The sequence below is a fragment of the Dermacentor albipictus genome, chromosome 10 (assembly GCF_038994185.2).
Source record: "Dermacentor albipictus isolate Rhodes 1998 colony chromosome 10, USDA_Dalb.pri_finalv2, whole genome shotgun sequence".
NCBI classification, from domain to species: Eukaryota; Metazoa; Arthropoda; class Arachnida; order Ixodida; family Ixodidae; genus Dermacentor; species Dermacentor albipictus.
The window spans coordinates 21698643-21719453 of NC_091830.1; the positions used below are offsets into that span (position 1 = coordinate 21698643).

General features: G+C 48.2%; 2 protein-coding genes across 3 annotated transcripts in view; one reads left to right on the plus strand and one right to left on the minus strand.

Annotated features, from left to right (window-relative positions):
- LOC135919707 (uncharacterized) overlaps nucleotides 1-888 on the minus strand; it is a 40117-nt gene extending 39229 nt beyond the window's left edge. The window contains exon 1 of the mRNA XM_065453564.2: nucleotides 343-888. The gene's annotated coding sequence lies outside the window, so the exon portion shown is untranslated. The remainder of the gene's footprint in view (nucleotides 1-342) is intronic.
- Nucleotides 1-20811, plus strand: part of Setd3 (SET domain containing 3) — a 148810-nt gene that overhangs the window by 99579 nt on the left and 28420 nt on the right. For both annotated transcript variants that reach the window (XM_065453562.2, XM_065453561.1), the window contains exon 9: nucleotides 12061-12193. In XM_065453562.2, coding sequence (XP_065309634.1) covers nucleotides 12061-12193 — 133 coding nt within the window. The remainder of the gene's footprint in view (nucleotides 1-12060; nucleotides 12194-20811) is intronic.

Genomic DNA, 20811 nt, shown 5'->3' on the forward strand with positions numbered 1-20811 from the left:
TTTAACGTGACCCCAATGCACGGGACACGGGCGCTTTTGCATTTTGCATCCATTGAAATGCGGCCGGGATTTGATCCCGCGACCTCGTGCTTATCAGCACGAGGTCGCGAGGCAACGCCATAGCCTCTAAGCCACCGTAGCGGGTCTAGTAACCTAGAATGCCGTTATAAACACTGTAAAATTCGCCATCCTTTCGACTCTGATTGGCTGACAATGTGTCTGCGCCCTGGCTGACTGGTTTGATGCGCACGCACGCTGCACTTTGACAATGTGGAGGAATTCGATAATAGCTGAAATAGGCAGCTTGACAGTCTTCGGAATCGACAATGACGTGCAACTCACCTTGGCTACATTCTCCTACGGATCACTACTGTTCTGTGATGAGTGACGGCGCTCTCCAGTGGGGCCCCGGCGATGGCTGGTTCAACTTCGAATGTTCACTGACGCATCGCGCGCTGGCTGTGACGTCATCTGCAGGACACTCCTAGTTGGTCCTTGCCGAAATCTGGAGCTCACTGATGTCCTCTCGACGATGCTTCTTGGGGAGACGCGTTCACAAGCAACCTTGCATACGTACTACGGGGTGCCGATCCCGTGCCGATCGGATCAGCTGCACGCCAGCCGCCTAATAAACGAGGAAACATGGACGCCTTCGCACAGCGCATGTCTTGAGCCTTGGTCTCGAAGTCGCCCAGTTCTGTAAAATTTTCGATGTAAGGGTTTCGCGAAATGGATTTCACTCGTGCAGTGAAAGTTCAGGTTTTTAACTACAAAAACGCAGCTGTCACAGCCTCTTCATTCACGGTACGAAGCGGCGCAATGGTCGATCCTCTTGCGGTTGACGCTGCACGAATATTCAGCGCCCGAATACTGCAGTTCCAAATGGAACGCCGGGTCTCGCCTTTCGCACTCGCTCGCGCAGTTCGCTATGCTCCATTTCGTCTCAAGCTTCGGGAACACCTTGCTGCAGTACTACGCTGACAGCCCACAGTTCGGGTCTCGCACATAGCGTTCCCCAAAACACACTACTATTCGTCGCGCATCAACAAACGGTGTTGGCCTCTGCGTGGAGATTGTAAAACTTCTCGGAAAAAGACCGTCTCGAGAACTCAGAAGCGCGATCAACCGCAGAAAATAAAAGTTATCGCCAATTGTGTCGCGGTGGTCATATGGTGGAGAACCTTTCTGCGCATGCCTGTAACTGGATTCTTTTTTCACTACGACACGATAAAGTAGCCGTCTAATTTACGTTGATGGCTGTGCAGCGCCGAATAGTGCGCTGCATGGTCCCTGCGGGTAGAAAAAAACAAAAAAACAGCCGGGCCGCCAAATCACGCTCGCGCGAACCGCAAACACGACCGCTTACACCGCCGCGAACAACGGCATCTGGTCGACAAATCGTCGTAGGCCTCCGCGTTTGGCGCCAATGCGCGAGTGCGCGCCCAATTCTGCAACGAGAGAGGCTGGAATGGACGAGGGCGAGAGTGAGAGAACGCCTTTCACAGGCGTCTGACCGCCGCGGTGTTGCCGAACTCGGCTCCCGAGTGGATTCGAAGTTGCCTCCGCCGGAGACCGGACGGAGATGCCGGAACGAATCGGACCGCCGTCGTCCGAAGCTGCTCGGGCATTCTTTCGCTCTTTCCGGTTGCCCTTTCTTTCTTTCTTTCTCATATGATTTAGTAGTTCTCTGACAGGAAAAAAAGGAAAGACTAGAAATGTAAAGTTCTTTCCTTCTCACCTCGGTTTGAGAGGACCTGGAGGTTATGAACTACCTAAGTGCAGGGCAGCGGCGACAACTGAAATTACGAAGCCGTATCGCAGGAGACGGCGTGCTGTCAAATTGCGGGAGTCCGCGCTCGTGGGTCGGTGCGCGCGCATGTTTGTGTGCGTGTGTTTGTCTTTGTGCTTGCCCCCTTCTTTACTGAGCTTCCGAAAGGAGCAGCCGCTATAGGAGCAGCCGGCTTTTGAAGAATCAAGGTTGTACTTGCGGTCTTCGAACACCCCAAATGCACGCACACAAATGTATCGCTCACATGTACACACGCAAACAAGTGTCACAGAGTTACCGTCGTCTTTCGCAGTGCTCTGCGCGCGCAGGCAGCCTCGACAAATGCAAAACGCAACTGGCGGCCCGACAACGAAGTTATCGAAGCAACTATATGCTAGACGTGGTGCCAGTCTGTATGGGTTTTGATTCGATGTTATTTGACGTAATTGATTGTGGTATTGGAAATGTCGACACCAAATACGTCGCAGGTCACTCCGCAATGACAAATTTCCGTTCGAAACAAACTTTGACGAAAGGGAATCTTCAAACTTCTGACGCAGTTGACTATCCTTGGACGTGCAGCAGTGATTCGCATAAAGTAAAAAAAAAGGAAAAAAAATGAGGTGGTGGACACAACGAAAGAGAAAGACAGGAAATTATTTCAGGTAGTCTACATCTGCATGTCACATAAAACGAGACGAAACAGCAAGTCTTCGAGCACACACGGGCAGTCGCTTCTTAATATTCACGCGATGCCAACGAAGTACAGTGGTCGTCTTCGCACCCTCTCGCATCCTCAAATGACCAGTGCCGAATTTATACTTCGCATAACGTATGTATAGCACACACACACAGAAAAAAGGGTGAAACGAAAAAAGTAATCAGTCACTTTTAAAGCATCAGACGCCGCCACGGTCCCGAAACGAAAGCCGGTATGGAAGAACGACACGGCCTACAGACTCAGTTGAACGGCAGCTCAAATCGCACACTTCTTTTTTTTTTTGCAGCTGCTAGGCCAGTTTTTATTCCCTGCAGTGAATAAATTAGCTTAGCGATATTTTCACCTCCCCCGCACGCCTTGAGGTCCATCCCCTTCCTACCATTACACTATTGCTATTACAACGCGCAATTTTGCGGCAACTGCTTGTACGTTGACGCCTCGGTATTGCAGCCTTTTTTTTTCTTCTCATCCTCATCAACCTAATTCATGTCTATGACACTGAAGAACAACGGCTTCTTTTGCCGATATTTAGTTTTCCCGTGTTTTGCACTTGTCTGTATGCATAACACAGGCGCAGCACATGCGTTTTCCGTACGTTTGGGTATCCTTAGAACTGAGATGACCCAACGTTAAGGGAGGCTGACGACTAGACCTATAGCAAAAGAAAGAAAGACTGAGAGAGAGTGCAAAACTTATTGCTGTGCTAAGCAGGAGGTTGGAAGTTCGATTCCCTGCCGTTGCGACCGCATTTTGAGGGAGATGAAAAGGAAGATAAATGCTCGTGTACATTGTAATGCTCGTGTCTCATTGGGTGCGCGTTAAAGAAAAAGAATAAAAACACAGTTGGTAAAACTTAATCTGGAGTCACACCACGACAGTGTGCTACATAATCAAATCCTGGTTTTGGCACACAGCAGCTCGTAATTTGATTTGTATTAGAGTACAAAGTAGTTTGGATTTATTGTACCCGCGAAACCGCTTGGGTTCCTAGTGCCAGAGTTTCGCTAAAAGAGGATTCGGTTAACGCGCTGAACTTGTTTAACTAATACCCTCCGGTAAGCGAGCAGGAAGACTGTCCGCTTCGGAAGAGCGGAAGCAAACATCCATCTCCTTAATTAACCGCCATGAAGAAGGCAGCGTTGTTTGTTGGGTAACCAAATTTTGGACGGTGTGCATGGTCATTAATTATGTACGAGAGAGGATCGTCCCCCTTTCTCTTTTTATACACTTTGGCCGTCGAATGGCTTAGTAGTAATTATACTTCCGCACTTCCTTCTTCAGCAGCTTTGGAGAAAAATAAGATAATCACTTGTGTGATCGTAAAGATGAGTTACTTTCGCAACAGCAATGTGATGCACGGTACGGTAAACTTCCTTTGAAGGTTTTGCGACGAGACAACGGTTTTGGAAGAGTTGGATAAAGGGCTTGAACACTTCCTATGTATAACTAAAATTTCCGACGTGTCGGGTGGGAACCCTTTACGTGCACTTTAAACACGTGTACTGCGTTGCGTAAGTTAAGTAGGCCTCCGCAGTAGCAAGAGCAGTCACTCTTTTTACGAGAGGAAGTTCGGAAAGCCCGGAAAGACAAGAGTAAAGGAATGCGGGTAGGAGACCCTTCCCTATGCGCCTCGGGCGCGACCGATGGCGGCGCTCCCGTGACGTCATACGTAAAGGGTTTAGGGGAGGGGAGGCGCTCGTGTTTGTCGTCTGCTAGGCTCCGGCCATAATGGCTTCATTTTCATGCGTTTCCTCGCGTAGCATGGCACTCTCCAATTACTATCCGTATTATTTCCCTAGTGGTTAGTTTTATTATTTTCCAGCGGCGGCCGCATTTCGGTGGGGTCGAAATGCAAACGCGCTCGTCCGTACTTTGATTTAGGTGCACGGTGCAGCGGTGGCGTAGAGGTAGAACACCCGCCTCGCGTGCAAGAGGTCCGTGGTTCGAATCCCGGTGCCGGCAATTTTCCACCGGATAAAAAAAAATCCGCGTGTTGATAAAATTGCATAAACAGGCCTGGAGTGTGGCCTGATCCCGGTGACCAGAACCGGTAACGCACTCCCTCACCAGAGCAGGATTGGCCACCCTGGTGCAGTACTTGGCCACAACCTCCTATATGAACAACACAATCAAACCCCGGCCCTCAGTCCCCAGCAGCTGCGAAGCAACTGACCACGGCGGCGGTCAGACCTGCGACGCTGCAGAGGGTGCTAAGAATCACTGGCTCCGGACAGGCCGCCATTGGAATATGAACCTGGTAACGTTTAACGCTAGAACGCTATCTAGTGAGGCGAGTCTAGCAGTGCTATTGGAGGAATTAGAGGGCAGTATATGGGATATAATAGGGCTCAGTGAAGTTAGGAGGCCAAAAGAAGCATATACAGTGCTAAAAAGCGGGCACGTCCTGTGCTACCGGGGCTTAGCAGAGAGAAGGGAACTAGGCGTCGGATTCCTGATTAATAAGAATATAGCTGGTAACATACAGGAATTCTATAGCATTAACGAGAGGGTGGCAGGTCTTGTTGTGAAACTTAATAAGAGGTACAAAATGAAGATTGTACAGGTCTACGCCCCTACATCCAGTCATGATGACCAGGAAGTTGAAAGCTTCTATGAAGACGTGGAATCGGCGATGCGTAGAGTGAAAACTAAATACACAATACTAATGGGTGACTTTAATGCCAAGGTAGGCAAAAAGCAGGCTGGAGACAAGGCAGTGGGGGAATATGGCATAGGCACTAGGAATATCAGGGGGGAGTTATTAGTAGAGTTTGCGGAACAGAATAATATGAGGATAATGAATACCTTCTTCCGCAAGCGGGATAGCCGAAAGTGGACGTGGAGGGGCCCGAACGGCGAGACTAGAAATGAAATAGACTTCATACTCTGCACCAACCCTGGCATCATACAAGATGTGGACGTGCTCGGCAAGGTGCGCTGCAGTGACCACAGGATGGTAAGAACTCGAATTAGCCTAGACCTGAGAAGGGAACGGAAGAAACTGGCAAATAAGAAGCCGATCAACGAGTTAGCGGTAAGAGGGAAAATAGAGGAATTCCAGATCAAGCTTCAGAACAGGTATTCGGCTTTAACTCAGGAAGAGGACCTCAGTGTTGAAGCAATGAACGACAATCTTGTGGACATCATTAAGGAGTGTGCAATGGAAGTCGGTGGTAACTCCGTTAGGCAGGATACCAGTAAACTATCGCAGGAGACGAAAGATCTGATCAAGAAACGCCAATGTATGAAAGCCTCTAACCCTACAGCTCGAATAGAACTGGCAGAACTTTCGAAGTTAATCAACACGCGTAAGACAGATGACATAAGGAAGTATAATATGGATAGAATTGAACATGCTCTTAAGAACGGAGGAAGCCTAAAAACAGTGAAGAAGAAACTAGGAATTGGTAAGAATCAGATGTATTCGGTAAGAGACAAAGCCGGCAATATCATTACTAATATGGATGAGATAGTACAAGTGGCTGAGGAGTTCTATAGAGATTTATACAGTACCAGTGCCACACACGACGATAATGGAAGAGAAAATAGTGTAGAGGAATTCGAAATCCCACAGGTAACGCCGGAAGAAGTAAAGAAAGCCTTGGGAGATATGCAAAGGGGGAAGGCAGCTGGGGAGGATCAGGTAACAGCAGATTTATTGAAAGATGGTGGGCAGATTGTTCTAGAGAAACTGGCCACCCTGTATACGCAATGCCTCATAACGTCGAGCGTACCGGAATCTTGGAAAAACGCTAACATAATCCTAATCCATAAGAAAGGGGACGCCAAAGACTTGAAAAATTATAGACCGATCAGCTTACTGTCCGTTGCCTACAAACTATTTACTAAGGTAATCGCAAATAGAATCAGGAACACTTTAGACTTCTGTCAAGCAAAGGACCAGGCAGGATTCCGTAAAGGCTACTCAACAATAGATCATATTCACACTATTAATCAGGTGATAGAGAAATGTGCGGAATATAACCAACCCTTATATATAGCTTTCATTGATTACGAGAAAGCATTTGATTCTGTCGAAACCTCAGCAGTCATGGAGGCATTACGGAATCAGGGTGTAAACGAGCCATATGTAAAAATACTGAAAAATATCTATAGCGGCTCCACAGCCACCGTAGTCCTCCATAAAGAAAGCAACAAAATCCCAATAAAGAAAGGCGTCAGGCAGGGAGATACGATCTCTCCAATGCTCTTCACAGCGTGTTTACAGGAGGTATTCAGAGATCTGGATTGGGAAGAAATGGGGATAAAAGTTAATGGAGAATACCTTAGTAACTTGCGATTCGCTGATGATATTGCCTTGCTTAGTAACTCAGGGGACCAACTGCAATGCATGCTCACTGACCTGGACAGGCAAAGCAGAAGAGTGGGTCTAAAAATTAATCTGCAGAAAACTAAAGTAATGTTTAACAGTCTCGGAAGAGAACAGCAGTTTACAATAGGCAGCGAGGCACTGGAAGTCGTAAGGGAATACATCTACTTAGGGCAGGTAGTGACTGCGGATCCGGATCATGAGACAGAAATAATCAGAAGAATAAGAATGGGCTGGGGTGCGTTTGGCAGGCATTCTCAGATCATGAACAGCAGGTTGCCATTATCCCTCAAGAGAAAAGTGTATAATAGCTGTGTCTTACCAGTACTCACCTACGGGGCAGAAACCTGGAGGCTTACGAAAAGGGTTCTACTCAAATTGAGGACGACGCAACGAGCTATGGAAAGAAGAATGATAGGTGTAACGTTAAGAGATAAGAAAAGAGCAGATTGGGTGAGGGAACAAACGCGAGTTAATGACATCTTAGTTGAAATCAAGAAAAAGAAATGGGCATGGGCAGGACATGTAATGAGTAGGGAAGATAACCGATGGTCATTAAGGGTTACGGACTGGATTCCAAGGGAAGGGAAGCGTAGCAGGGGACGGCAGAAAGTTAGGTGGGCGGATGAGATTAAGAAATTTGTAGGGACGGCATGGCCACAATTAGTACATGACCGGGGCTGTTGGAGAAATATGGGAGAGGCCTTTGCCCTGCAGTGGGCGTAACCAGGCTGATGATGATGAAAGAATCCCGGGTGGTCAGAATTAATCCGGAGACCACCACTACGTGCCTAGTAACCGTATGGTGGTATCGGCACTTGTGAAATTGCAGAATTTATTTTTTGTATATCTTGTATTGCTTTGCTTTTTTTTTATATGGCCACATCTCTTGCAGGCAGGGGCGCGATCTCGTTACTCAGTCATAACATATTGCGCCGAGGGAGCGAAGGAGAGACGATGCAGATTTGCAAATGAAGCACGATCGTAGGTCTCGTTCGTAAAATTTAACGTTGACTGAGCGCCATTGTAGAGCTGAATGTGCATTTCAGATTTCGCTCCTAATAATTGCGGTTAGTTTGTGTTGCGTATAAAACCTTTTTTTTTACTTTACTGACAAGCGGTTTACCTTGAACAACAGTGGGGCACCGCGCTCTATCGTTGCCGATCGTCCAGCAAGCGTTGCACCATTTTCTTGCAGACAGACCTCATTGCCCCTTTCTAATGCAGAAAAAAAAATTGTTTGTCTAGGTTGGCATAATACTATTTAGGTTCAAATCACTTTCCGACTGCCGTAAACCCGCTCGGAAACCATTGCTTTATCAGCGTACTAATAAAAATATTATTTTGAAAGAACGCAGAAAAGCCTGTGAACATTTCGCCTATATAAGTGTGACCTCCCCCCCCCCCCCCCTCTTTCTTTGTGTGTTTAGCGCTCCAGCTACGTATTCGGTCAAGTAAAGTATCACGAAACCTAACTTATAAATTTTCTTGCTTGAAATACGTACTGCCAGCTTGCAGAACAAAGTATATACTGGAAATGGTCAATTAAGAAAAGGTTGTCGACTGATTTTGTAGCGCGATAGCACTAGCTCTCATGGCTGGTCGAATCTAGCCCCAGAAATGTGCACGCTACGCGCAGTTGGAGCAAAGGAAGGAAGGGTCACGTTCAACCAACTGGCATGCAGGGGCAAGCTGTGTCACGGGGGAATTAAGCCATCTTAATTAAGAACCGTGCAAAAGTGAGTTTACTGTAGCGCAGAACTAAGTAATCTCGATTTGCTCGAGAATTCTGTCAGGCCTTCCACCAGACGTTCCAGACCACATTTTTTCTGTGATGCCGCTAAAGCAACGCATGCGATAACGCACCGCAGTGACCACCTAATTTCCTGACAATGGCGTCAGACTTAAGCCATCTTAATTAGGAACTATGCAAAGTTGAGCATTCTATAGCGCAGAACTAAGTAATCTCGATTTGCTCGAGAATTCTGTCAGGCCTTCCACCAGACGTTCCAGACCACATTTTCCTGTGATGCCGCTAAAGCAAGGCATGCGATAACGCACTGCAGTGACCACCTGATTTCCTGAGAATGGCGTCAGACTTGATCCGTGCTATGCTTAACGCGGTGGGCTGCTATAAAATCGGAATTTCTGTAGCAAATGGAGTGGGCTACCCAACACGTAGCACCTGCTGGACAGGCGAACACACTATTGCAGCGCAGGCACCGTAGCTGAAGGCCTAGTGCCGCAGTTCGTTGTAAGAAAAAAAAGAGGGCTCACAAATGAATACGTGTGTGCCGCGAAAACGGAACAGCAATGACGAGAAGCCAACGTCCTACAAGCACGTCTTATCCACACTGATGACTATAGCAGACGACGCCAGGAGCAATTCACACTGAGTGTGGTGACGACGACTACTCAGCTCGATTTAGCTGGGAATACTGTCCTCGAACATTTCTTACATAACATACTGCTCGAGAAACCTGCATGCTCGCATTTCAAAAACTCGGGCAGAGCAGGTCGGCTGACAACTTCAAGTTGTCTTCGAGTTGCCTTCAACTTGCGTTCAAGTTGCCTGCAAGTTGTCTTCAAGTTTCCCTCAAGTTGTCTTCAAGTTCCCTGCAAGTTGTCTTCATCTTGCCTGCAAGTTGCCTTCACGTAGCCAGCGCGCGCGGCGCGGCTGCGGAGGCCCCCCACTGACGTCACACGTGAGAGGCCGCCACTAGTAGATCTCGGGTCCAATAGAAGTAGCCATTCAAGCTTTGCTGTGACATCATGAACATTAACAGCTTCTACACATTGGCTCCAGTGACGTGAGTATTGGTAAATAAGAACTTTCATTGCATTTTATAACAGCAGGGAAATGAACCTCACAAGTTTCACGAGATTTCTCTGGGCAGACAGTGCTGGAATACCGAAAATTGCATTGAAGCTGGTGATGTCACACTGGCGCATACCGGCGCCGAGGTTCGGTAGCGAAATTTGAAATTGGGAATCCTGGGCCTTCCTTCTCTCCAAGAATAATCAAAGTCTGTCTCTCAAATGACCGGCTATAGATATCCTTCCAGGAGAATAAAGGTTTAGTATGCACAAACTGTTAACATGTCGTCTTTAGCGTCTTTCTTTAACAGGCACGTACTGAACGGAAGCGATCCGGGTTGAAATGCTGTCGCTAAGCGGGGCGCCATTTTCTATTCACCCGCTCGAGCGGGAAGCACCTGGCGTGTACAAATTGCTCGGCGTGTCTGCCGCGTGCCGCCGCCTGCAAACGTTTAATTTGCGCTTCAGCCCTCGGCACGCCTGGCGTGCTCCAACGGGATCGACGAGAGAGAGAGAGAGTTGGGCAACGCGCGATTAGGGGGTAGGTGGGGTTGGCGGTGGGGGATCTAAACAACACGCGACTTCTAATTGAAGCGCTATCGCTATTGAAGCGCTAATCTATCGCTTCTTCGGCAATTTGCTCTGTTCACGGCTCGGTGGCGACACCGAGTCTGGCATGTAGGTTGCCACTGCTCGATAAAGACTGACGGCTCACGGACACGTATTTGCGCCATCGCAATAAAGGAGCGCGCCAAGCGATTTAACGAGAAACGATATAGGCGCCTTACGTCAAGAGAAAGAAATACAGCAGTGTGGATTAGAGAGTTTGGAGTATAGTCTATATTCTAGCTCACATTAAGAGGAACGTTGTGGAGATGGTGCAGGCAACGTTTTGCGTAGGAGAGACAAGTGATCGTGTATTACATTATACAGAATGAATTCCAAGGGGAGGGAAGTGCAGTCGAGAGCAGCGGAGAACCCGGCGGCGGGATGAAATCAGGAAATTTGCTAGCAAAGGATGGGTGCCAGCCGGCGCAAGACAGAGACAATCGCAGATGTCTGGGGGACGCTTCGTCCTTAGTTCACAGTAGCCTGTTGTTGGTGATAATGATAATAACGGAGCACTGACACCACATTTTCGATTGATACATTGCGGTTTTTTGTTTTGTTTTTCTTGGTGGGGGGTGTAGAGAAAGAGGGCTTCAAAGGAAAGTTGAACGCTTATAAGCTTAGATGAAATAGAAGAATTACCTAAAACGGCCAGGGATGACTGAACAATTTGGTATTGAAGCGAAATAGGTTTGCACGTGTTGACACCGGACGCTTAAGGCGAGAACGACGAAGTTCGTGGTTGCGCGCGGGCTCTCCGAGGACCAGCCATCGCTAAAGGCAGACGTTTTGTCCCAGTCTGTCGGTGCTAAACTGTTTTAGTTGCCATAGCTGGGTGACATTTCTGGTGGAGGTGCGGGGTACGGTCGATGTTAAGATCTCCGGAGCATACCCCAGACCTAAGCCCGGCGAGTAGTTCAACCGAGCTTACCCCTGTGCACGTACGTGCCAGCCGACGCCTCCAGGGACTCCAGCCACAGCACGGTCTGCTACCTGAACGAACTAAAATGACGACCCAACGACCTCCCGCCACTCCTGCAGCATCGCACGTTGTCGTCAATCACATCCGGACGCCGAATCTGTTCCACGGAAGTGCTTCCGAGGACGCCGATGACTGGCTTGACCATTTTGACCGGGTTGCCAACCTCAACGACTGGAACCACGAGCGTAAGCTACGTTACGTGTACTTCGCTCTTATGGTTTGAGAACCACGAGGCGACACTGACGTCATGGGAAGAATTTCGTAGGCAGTTCCTCAATGCCTTCGCCAGGGCGGACAGGAAGGAGAGAGCGGAGTTAGCGTTGGAGGCAAGAATTCAAGGCCCCAATGAGCGAGTGACTGCGTACGTAGAAGACATGAATCGGCTGTTCAGATGTGCAAACCTATTTCGCTTCATTATATACTTCTTTCTGTATTATACTTCTTTCTGTGACGCACTTCCGGTTTCAGTACGCAGGGAAGGCATGCGTCATGACGTCGCAGTACCTTGGCTCGCTTAGTTGCTTTGAGCGCCGCGTGTGCCACAGGTCAGCAGAGTCAGAATAAACGCGCACAGCGCTGTTTATTATCATGCTTAATAGGCAACTCCAAAGTACCCGTGCTTATTGTACATGACGTCAGCGAAATTCGGCCTTTGTCACGGCGCCACGAAATATTAAAGCCGTCGAGCGGGGCAAGTAGAGACGACTCTTGTATCGAAATAAAATGTCTTAAAGACAATTGCCAACATTCACACTTGCCCAGTGTGATTATTTTAGCTGCGAGAAGCGGAAGGTGGGGATTCTACAGCGTCGAGAATATGTTCCTTTCCGCAGGTGGGCCGTGTCTGCTGTGATGACGCGACAGAACGCTGTACCCTCGACGGACGCTGCTGGTGGTGACGATGGCACTGACGCCATGACGGCTCTGGTTCCGCTTTGGGACATGTGCAACCACAGCGACGGCAAGGTGAGCGTCACCCTGTCGTGTCATTCATTCACTCGCTAGCTCGTTTGCACGCTGACCGCTTCGCTCTCCTTTCACTCACACGTGCTCACTCACTTATTCACACTCGGTAAGACACGTCCGCAGTATTCACTCCCAATCTCACTTGCTCACTGAAATGCCTCAGGTTCATTACATTCACGCGCACTTGCTCACCCACTAACTCGCACCATCACTCTACCGGTTGTCTCAAGTCCACCGTCTTAATTCGCTCACATTACCTCACTCACTCGCGCTCAGTACTCACTCTCTCATTGACTATATAAAGCTCGCTCAAACCTTCACTTACAATAACAGTTACTCCCTGAGGTCTCCTTTAGCCACACTTGCTTACCAGCTCACGGCTGCTCAGTCGAACTTACTCCCTGACTTCACTTTCTCTTTCACTAGCTCTCTCATTTCCATACCTCACTCACTGGCCTTTACTGATGAACTATCACCACTTTTTCACTTACTCTCTCTGCGACTCGCTCGGTATCACTCGTGTCACTGATTCATTTACGCAGGCTTATCCGCTCACACATTTATTCGCTCGCTTAGTCGCACACTAACTCACATTTACTAACATATTTACACCCCAAAGGAAAATAGGTAGTTTCCTCCAACTCGCCTATTCAACTGGATCAGGTAAACGCACGTCAACTGATCTCACTGGACCTTCCAGCTCTTCGAGATTGCTGACCTCTCACTCAACTCAGCGCATACCATTGTGACTCATTACTCACTTTGAATTAAAATAAAGGAAATGAAGTCCATTCATTCTCGCCTCTATGACTTTCCCATACTCCGTTTCATACGTGGTAGGCAACGCTGCGCAACCTTACGCAAGTTGTGCGGTCATACGCGTGTCATTCTGCGCGTTCCGCAGTGCGGTTGTTTCGATCAGCGTCGCCTAATACGGAACAACTACCTCGTATATTGGAAATTCAAGTCGCGGATATGATATTCCGTGAAGTCACTCGTTATTTTCGAGATCTTGTGCTGCCACTGTGCGACGTAGTATATTTTGGCCGCGAACGCGTACTGGACGCTACTGGACGCCGCGGTGGCTGGTTCCAGAAACGAGCGTCTGTGTTCGTTCTCCGCGACGCTTTCTATATTTGACAAATGCGTCATATTTCTTGACGTAAAATTGTGATAGTTAACGTTACGCGAAATGACGTGTGACGCACTATTTTCTGGTCGCGGATGCGAGAAATCCGTCTAGCCTTCGTAGCGTTACCTTCTGCAGGCCATGTTGTAAGAATCGCCGTAGATGGCTAAAGAGAAGGCTAGACGTACAGCGGTTGCCTTAAGTCACGTTTCAAATCGAGCTAAGCCCACGAACAAAACAAGAATCGAAAAGGTCATGCAGGTGACTTTGCTGTCCAAAGAAAATGTCGATTGAGATTGACAGGAATGCACCTGTGCACAACAAATCGCAGTCGAGGCTTTCTTATGCGACCGATGTAAGCGACATTGGGATTTTTATGGTTCACACAAAGGGACGGAGCATGGGGTGTAAGGAGCACCGTGTTGAAACACAACTATAATATTTGCCTTTCTTATCTTTTTAATGCGTAAGAATTCTTTGGCTAGTACCCCAGGAATATCTATCTAGAATGCGAAAAGTGTCCCACCATTCATCTGCAGAATAAATGAATAATTGGCGAAGTTAAAGTATTGTTTAATCGTTATAATATTGTAAATGCAGATTATTGGTAGCTTTAGAACTGCTACGAAAGGAATAGAAAGTGAAAAACAAAAAGAGACAATCGTTCTCGTCGTGCCCCGCTTGAAAGCTGTCTTTCCCGCATCGCTTGTAAGTGTGCAAAGAAGCCTGCTTCTGGATTGCGGAGGAGGAGGAGGAGGAATAAACTTTATTTGTGCACAGCAGATTTGAGACCTAGGCCTCTACCTAAATGACGGCCTCGAGCCCTTGGGCCCTGGCGGCATCTTCGGCCTGCTGGATTGCCTTGCGTTGGTCTTCCGGCGCACAGCTGAGCAACGCGGTCTCCCACTGCTCTCTGGTTTTAATTATTTTATTCTGTATGGGTGTACGAGGACAAGCCCATACCATGTGTTGTAGGTCCGCCCTTTCTTCACAGAATCTACATCTATCCGTGTAAAGGTCCGGGTAGTAGCGGTGGTAGGCCACCGGGTTCGGATATGTATCTGTTTGTAAGAGGCGCCATGCCGTCGCTTGCCGTCTATTTAACGAGGAGTGTGCCGGGGGGAAGTGGGCCCTTCCCAATTTATAGTGTTTGGTGATCTCGTTAAAGCTGGTCATCCGGTCTCTCTCCGTTCCCAGTATTTGTTGCGTGTCACCTGCTCGGCCTGTCAGTTCTCGAGCCAGGTTGTGCGCTATTTCGTTGCCGGGAAGGGAGGAGTGTGCGGGTGCCCATATAATGTGAATGTCGCGATCTTCACGAAAGTTGTTTAAAATTCTGAGTGCTTCCGGCGAGATTCTTCCTTTTGCATAGTTCTTGACTGCTGTCTTGCAGTCGCTTACTACGGTGTTGGCTTCCGTGGAGGCTATTGCCAGTGCTAAGGCAGCTTCCTCCGCCACCTCTGCCTTCCATGTTTTCACCGTCCCACTAACTCTGCAGTCACCCTCTAGACTCGTAGCAACTATCGACATACTCTGTCCATTTGCGTACTCCGCCGCGTCCACATAGACCACGTCCCTGGCATCACGGAATCTTTTGTGGAGAGCTCTCGCTCGTGCGTTTCTTCGATCTTGGTGAAACTCCGGGTGCATGTTTCTGGGGAGTGGGGGTATTGATAGATGTTCCCTTATTTTCCTTGGGATGTCTCTCCGCACTCCGTGCTGTGCTTCGTAGGTTATTCCGATGTCATCTAAGATGTGTCTCCCCGTCAAACTCTGCGTAAGCCTTTCATACTGCGCTACTCTCTGTGCCTCAATAAGTTCGTCTAATGTATTGTGCACGCCGAGCGCCAAGAATTTCTCGTTTGACGTATTTGCCGGAAGTCCCAAGGCTTGCTTATAGGCCCTTCTAATAATGCAGTCTATCTTGGCTTTCTCCGCAGCGTAGAGCTTGAGGTAAGGAACCACATATACAATACGACTGATTACGAATGTTTCTATTAATCGGATGAGATTGTGCTCTTTCATGCCATAGTGCCTGTTGGATATCCGCTTTATTAGTCTGATTGTTTGATGAACACTATTGTCAAGTAGTCTAATGGTTTCTCCGTTATGTCCGTTTTCGGATATGCGGAGTCCCAGTATTCTCAGGCTCTCCACTATCGGTATTGTGGTGCCTTCTACTGTGACCACAATGCCCGGCCTTTCCCTAATGCTTTTTCGACCCCGGCATGTGGGCCTATAGAGCAGAAGTTCTGATTTTTGCGAGGAGCATCTCAGTCCCTTGTCTTTGATGTAGTCTTCTACCGTGTTTACTGCGGTTTGAAGGATCTCTTCCACATGCCCATCGCTTCCACCCGCCACCCAAAGGGTGATGTCGTCCGCGTAGAGGCTGTGTCCGGGTCCTTCTATCTTTTCGAGTCTCGCAGGAAGACCAATCATTGCCACGTTGAATAGAAAGGGAGATAGGACTGAACCCTGCGGGGTACCCCTATTACCTAGCTTGAGTTCGTCCGATTTGGATTCTCCAATTGAAATCTTTGCGGTACGATCTGTCAAGAAGTCTTTGATGTACGCGTATGTTTTACGTCCTACATCCAGTTTTTGGAGATTTTGTAGTATGGCCTTGTGCGTGACGGTGTCAAAGGCCTTAGTTAGATCGAGACCTAGTATGGCCTTAGTGTCTAGACTTTTCTCACCCGCATCTATGATCTGATGTTTTAGTTTGAGCATAATATCCTGCGTCGATAACTTTGGTCGAAATCCAATCATGGTATGTGGGTAAAGTCCTCCATCATCCATGTATCTCGTGAGACGTGTGAGAACCACATGTTGCATGAGTTTACCGACGCAGGATGTCAGGGATATGGGCCCTAAGTTAGTCAGTTGTGGTGTCTTTCCAGTCTTTGGTATAAAAATAATTTGGGCTGATTTCCATTGACTTGGAATGCTGCCTTGCTCCCAGAAGTTATTCATGTAGTCCGTGAGAGCTCGGATGGATACATCGTCGAGGTTTCTAAGTGTTTTGTTACTTATCCCATCAGGTCCTGGTGCAGATTTCGAGTTGAGCCTGGTCAGTTCATATCTGACTTCTGCCTCCGTAATAGGGGTATCAAGATCTGGATTCTCGTTACCTAGGTAATCCGGAAGTACTTCTCTATCCGCATCTCCAACGTACATCTTTTGGAGCTCTCGGAAGAGCTCTTCTTCTGTGCCGTTGTAGCTGTGTATAACCTTCTGTAGATTGTGTCTTTGTATGGTTTTTGTACTTCCGGGGTCCAAGAGGCATCGGAGAATGTTCCAGGTCTTGGACATTCCTATCTGCCTTTCCATCAAGTCGCACGTGGCTTCCCACTTCTGTTGGGTTAACCTATTTGCATATATCTCGATTTCTTTGTTTAATTCCACAATTCTCTTCCTTAATTTCCGATTATGTTTTTGCTTTTTCCATCTTTTCAGCATGCTACCTTTCGCTTCCCACATGTGCAATAATCTGCTATCCATCTCCTCTATACCTGCCTCCTCTGGAACAGTTTTGGTAGCTCGTTTAATGTTTTCTTGCAGTTTCTCTGCCCATTTCTCTATGTCCGTTATAGTGTCTTCCGCATCATCTTGTCGGATTTTGCGGAAAGAGTCCCATTCTACTAGCTTCAGTTCTCTCCCCCTCTTTTTCCTTGGGCCTGCTTGTACCGTTGTGACGACGATGTAGTGGTCACTACCTAAGCTTTCCTGCATGTTTGTCCATTGAGAAATTGCTACATTCTTCGTAAATGTGAGATCTGGTGTCGTGTCGTTGGTTACGCTGTTTCCTATTCTGGTTGGTGCCTGAGGGTCAGTTATGAGCGTTAGGCCTTCGTGCTGAGCGTCTGCCCACAGGCTTCGGCCCTTAATGTTCTCTATGCTGTATCCCCAAGCCGCGTGTGGCGCGTTAAAATCGCCGACCACGACTAGTGCCTGCTTGTGCGCTACGCTCAACACTTTGCGGAAGAGTGGGCCGAATTTGGGCTTGTGCGGGGGTGGACTATATATGTTCAGAATAAATAGACTTCCCTCTTCTTTACGGGAGGGGATTATTTCAATCAGGACGTGGTCTATGCCGCGCACACCGGTATCGTGCTCGACAGCCGAGAGGTTTCTGTGTATGAGCGTCGTGACGGTTGCCTTCTCGCCAGAAGCACTATACGATTTATACCCCGATAATTTTGCGATCCCCCCGGTTTCCTGCAGGGCGATGACATCTGGCGCCTCCTTACTTGTTATGAACTGCTGCAGGTTTCCTCGCTTGCGACGATACCCGCGGCAGTTCCATTGCCAAATCGCGTATTGGTTACGCGGCGCCATGTTGATTTATCTGTTCTTCCCCGGTGGCCTTGCTATTTTCTACCGCATTCGGCCTGCTATACGGCTTGCTTTTAACCGGTCCTGCGCCTGCTGGCCTAATATCCTTTGGTGTGCTTTCTAGTGCCGATACTCTATTCTCTAATCCATCGAATCGTTGTTTAATCTCTACATACATGTTTGTGATTTGTTGCTGTAACCCATCGAACATTCCTTTAAACGTTCCCATAACCTCGCCGATTGCAAAGACGCTCTTTTCTTCAGCCGTTTCTTGCGCCCTCCTTTTGTGTGGTGGTGCTTCTCCGTTCGCTTGCGTGGGAACGGGCGTTGGAGCCCGACTCCGCGTCGACGTCGTACTGGCGGAGGGTGCGTTGCCATTCTTTTCTTGCTGAAGCTTCGCGTTTTCTGCCCTAAGCTGCTTGATCTCATCTTTAAGCATTGCATTCTCTCGGGTAATCTGTTCTAACATGTTTCTAATCTGTGTCATTTCCTGTTCTAGGGCGGACCCTTTAACTTTAGGCGATTGAGTAGCAGTGCCGGAGACCGCGCTTGCCCAGCTCACCTGTGCTTTGCTCCCGTCTCCCCCTCGATTAGTTCTCGAACCGGACCTCGACCTTGATCTCGTCCACGATCTGGTCCTGGACCTGGACCTGGAGCGTTGGCGACCGGCTTCCCCTGGCAGTCTCGGGAAGGAACCGGAGCGGTGTCTTCCATAGTTTTTCCTGCTTGTGTCTTCTCTGTCGGTTGAGGGCTGCTTGCTCGCTACAGTCTTATGATTATTATTGTTGCTCCCTCTGTTTTCATTGTAGTTGTGGTAGTAGTACTCTTCCTCTTCGGCCTCTTCTTCCCTCCTCCGTCGCTCCCAGCGGCGTCTCCTGACCAGGTACGGTATCTTGTATCTTGCTTGGCACTTCTTGTCTCCCGTGAGGTGGTCTTTGCCGCACAGTTGGCACTCCGCGTTGCAGTTGTGATCCTGCTGTGGATTCTTGCACCCACACCCCCGGCAAATCTTGTCTTCAGGGTTGGGGCACACGTCAGCCCTGTGCCCTGTTCTTCCGCATCCATAGCATATGTCGATGTGTTTTTTATACAAGGAGCATTGGATAAGCATCGCTCCATACCTCACATATCTTGGGACGTGAAAACCTTCAAATAAAACGATCACGTTGTCAGTGTTACCCATTCTCTTGGCGTGCAAGACTCCAGGATTGCGTGGCGTGACCAGACTGGTCACTATGTCCTCCGGACTCTCCTCCTGAGATATTCCTCTGATGAGACCCTTGGATGTATTATCAGGAGCTGCTCTGTAAGCACTTGCTTCAAATTCTTGTTCTCCAAGGCGTAGCTTATTGATAGCCCCATATTTCCTGGCTCGGTCCTCGGAAGGCGTGCTGAGCACCACTATATTTTGTTTGCTGTTTATGCATATGCTGTCTTCCTCCGCTGTCTCTCGGCCGACCCCGGCAGCGTTGCGCAGACAGTAGTAAATGCGATCCAGCTTGTAGTCTGATACCTTAAGTCCGCCACGTGGACGCACGATAACCCTGTAGTCTTCTTTTGGCAGGTTAGGCAGCCTACTTGCTTTGATGATTTGTCGCACCTTGCGTTCGTTCTTCCATTTGTTTCTATTTTTTGCTTCCCCGACGAAGGCTCTTTCCTGCTGTTCGTGTCCCGCCAATCCGGCACCACCGCTGCATCGCTTCTTTGTGCCTCTTCTAACTTCGCACCAACCTGATTCTTTTCCGAACTCCCCCGGTTGCATTTCTTCGCCTCCCACGCTCACGACTTCCATTGGGGAGCAGGGCCTGGGTATTTCCGTCGGTAGGCCGAGCTCTCTCAGCCACCGCTGCGGCGGAGCCGTTCGAGGTGTCGAGGCGTTCTAGTTAGGTGTAGATCTACCGCCACGCGCAGCGAGAGGAAGGACCGATTGACGGCCGAAAACGGGCCCACCTGGTAGGGAATGCCGTCCTTGGACTCCTTGGCACCTGTTCTTTTGATGATCAATGGATTTCTCCACAAAATGCGATTTTCCGCCGAGAATCATAAGAAAATGCGGAGCTGACGCGATGTGCATTCGCACTCCACGGCTTCTTCTTCTTCTCCCTGGATTGCGGAGTATCGAACATTATAGAATAACTGATTGTCAGACGTGATAGTAGGGGAACAGTAGCTTATTGGTGATTGGTAGCCTTGAAAAAATAAAGAAAAGATTCATGAACTCACCGCTTCACCTCGTAGCATCAAGAAAAAAAAAGAGGAAATACTGTGTATGCGCACCAGCACACAAGAAAAAATGTTGGAGATGAAGAAGGAGCAGCTACGGCGACACAGGAACAGCTATACATTCAAAGCTAAGGACAGGCAGGTTCCCAGCCTCCACAGAAGAAATGAAGGTTGTCTTATTCAGAAAAATAAAATTGTACCGGCCGCAGTAATAAAAGAAGCTTGTAATTCCGTGATGGTATGGAATGGAATTGTGTTTGAACGTTATAATGTGGTCTAAGCAAGATAAACGTAAGCGAAAAGAAGAATGCGGCAGAGATTATGAGAATTGTCTACTAATGCAGAAGCATTCTTTGGCACCGGAAGAGCCATAGGTAAACGTTAATAAGCTAGAAAAAAACAGCAAGTAAGCAAAGAGCGAAACAGCTGAGCCAAAGAATGCTTACGCGTTAGTAGACACTTCTCAGAGTTTCTGCAGCATTTCTTTTTCTTATCGACGTCAGGCAGCGTCAAATCGCAGAGCCGTCTTTCTATTTCGTTCTATTACATGGCTTCGAAGGTGCCTTCTTCGTATTCAGGGCGGACTGTCCGCAATGCTAGTCGAAAATGGAACGCACTAGTTATATATGAAACGGAGCGTAGTCATCTGCTTCGTTAGTTTATCGTTGCTTGGTCTGCACTTGAGTCGTGGACGTGGCTGTATTGCTGATCGCGCCTCAAGTGCGATGATTCTGCGTTTTCATTCCTTAATGAAAAATATTTTCAGTTTTTTTTTTCTTTTTTGAAGCTCAATATACGTACAACGAATTTGTACGATAGACGTGTGTACGCTCTAGTAACTTGAATCGACGAACGCATATCATACCATATCGTTATGCGTGAATTGACGTGGATGTGCCGGCGTAGTATTAATATTTCGCGCTGCATCTTCCGG